The following is a 1,284-nucleotide window of genomic DNA, read 5'->3' as shown; positions in this document are numbered from 1 at the left end:
GTTCAATACATTTCACTCTAGTCCTTCAGTTCTGGCCTGGTTGAGTCACAGACAACATTTCTGCTCTTAAAACAGGTCGACTTTGCCAAAGGTTTGGACAAAGAAAGTGACCATATCACACATTTGAGACCACCATAATTATATTACATAAAAGGCGATTGATAACCTATTGTATATAAAATACCTTTGTTATATACAATCAGTTGAAAATGTTCCTATGTATGGATGAGTAAACACAATAGTACTTTTGTACATTAGCATTAGTGTTATCGTTTCTACTCTGTTTAACTGAATGTTTTTTTCTTTTTTTGTGTATGGCCAGATATTGGAGGTCCTTGTGTTTGTCTACTTTGTTGTGGAAATGCTCATCAAGATGGTGGCCCTGGGAGTCTTTGGCTATAAAGGGAGTTACCTTAGCAACAACTGGTACAAGCTGGACTTCATCCTCAACTGTGGAGTGTTAGTATTCCACAATGCCTCTCAATTTTCTTTCTTTTTTTTATCTGATAAACAACAGCAGTCACTTTAGGGAAACATCATATTTAATGTCTCAGTTTCTCCCTTGTTTAAAGACAACATACATAATCACTCACAAATATAGCAGGGTCTTTATTAGCTTTGGTCACACTGGCCTGACTTTGTTTATATATTTTAGAGAAGGAATTCCATCAGAAAACGTTTTTCAACCGTCAGCTTCTCATGGCTTGTTTATGAAGAGTTTTCATATTTAGCATTTTAATGCTGTCAATTTATTTTTTGTAAACAAAAGAACCCCCAAAAACTGTTCTCCCTGTTTCTGTCTGCAGCTGTCCCCTCAAGTTGTTGGATATTATGTTTGAAATATTTGACATCCACTTGAAATTCTGTCGAGTGCTCTCACTGTTGCGACTCATCAGCAGAATACCAAGTAAGTCGACATTTCAACATTTTGCATTGGTCCTCAAAACTTATTTTTCAGTGTTTCCAAACATATAGTACAGCAAGTACATATAGTAAGTGCAATATGTAGTCATTTTAATATTGATAATTATATGAATGAAAGCTTTCAAGCTTTCACTGTGACTCAATGGATGTCAATCACTGTAATAAACCTTCTTTTTGTGCACATCTTTGTAGACATTCGTATAATATGTCACAAAAAGATAGATTTTTTTCCCCATCATTTACACTTTCAAAATAACAGAAAACAAAAAAATGTCGTCTGTAAAAGTTTGGGCACCCTGCAGAGTTTCTAGCATGCACCGCCTTTGGAAAGCTGAGACCTGACAGCATCATGGATTGTTC

General features: G+C 35.5%; 1 protein-coding gene across 1 annotated transcript in view; it reads left to right on the top strand.

Annotated features, from left to right (window-relative positions):
- Positions 1-1,284, top strand: part of LOC116696173 (voltage-dependent T-type calcium channel subunit alpha-1I) — a gene marked incomplete in the record, with an annotated part of 5,173 nt that overhangs the window by 426 nt on the left and 3,463 nt on the right. Inside the window, 2 exon segments of the mRNA XM_032526955.1 lie at positions 323-459; positions 807-907. Of these exon segments, the coding sequence (XP_032382846.1) occupies positions 323-459; positions 807-907 (238 nt within the window).

Source organism: Etheostoma spectabile, chromosome 9 (assembly GCF_008692095.1).
Source record: "Etheostoma spectabile isolate EspeVRDwgs_2016 chromosome 9, UIUC_Espe_1.0, whole genome shotgun sequence".
Classification (NCBI taxonomy): domain Eukaryota; kingdom Metazoa; phylum Chordata; class Actinopteri; order Perciformes; family Percidae; genus Etheostoma; species Etheostoma spectabile.
Note: the sequence above shows the minus strand (reverse complement) of the source record. Positions and strands in the feature narration are given on the sequence as shown.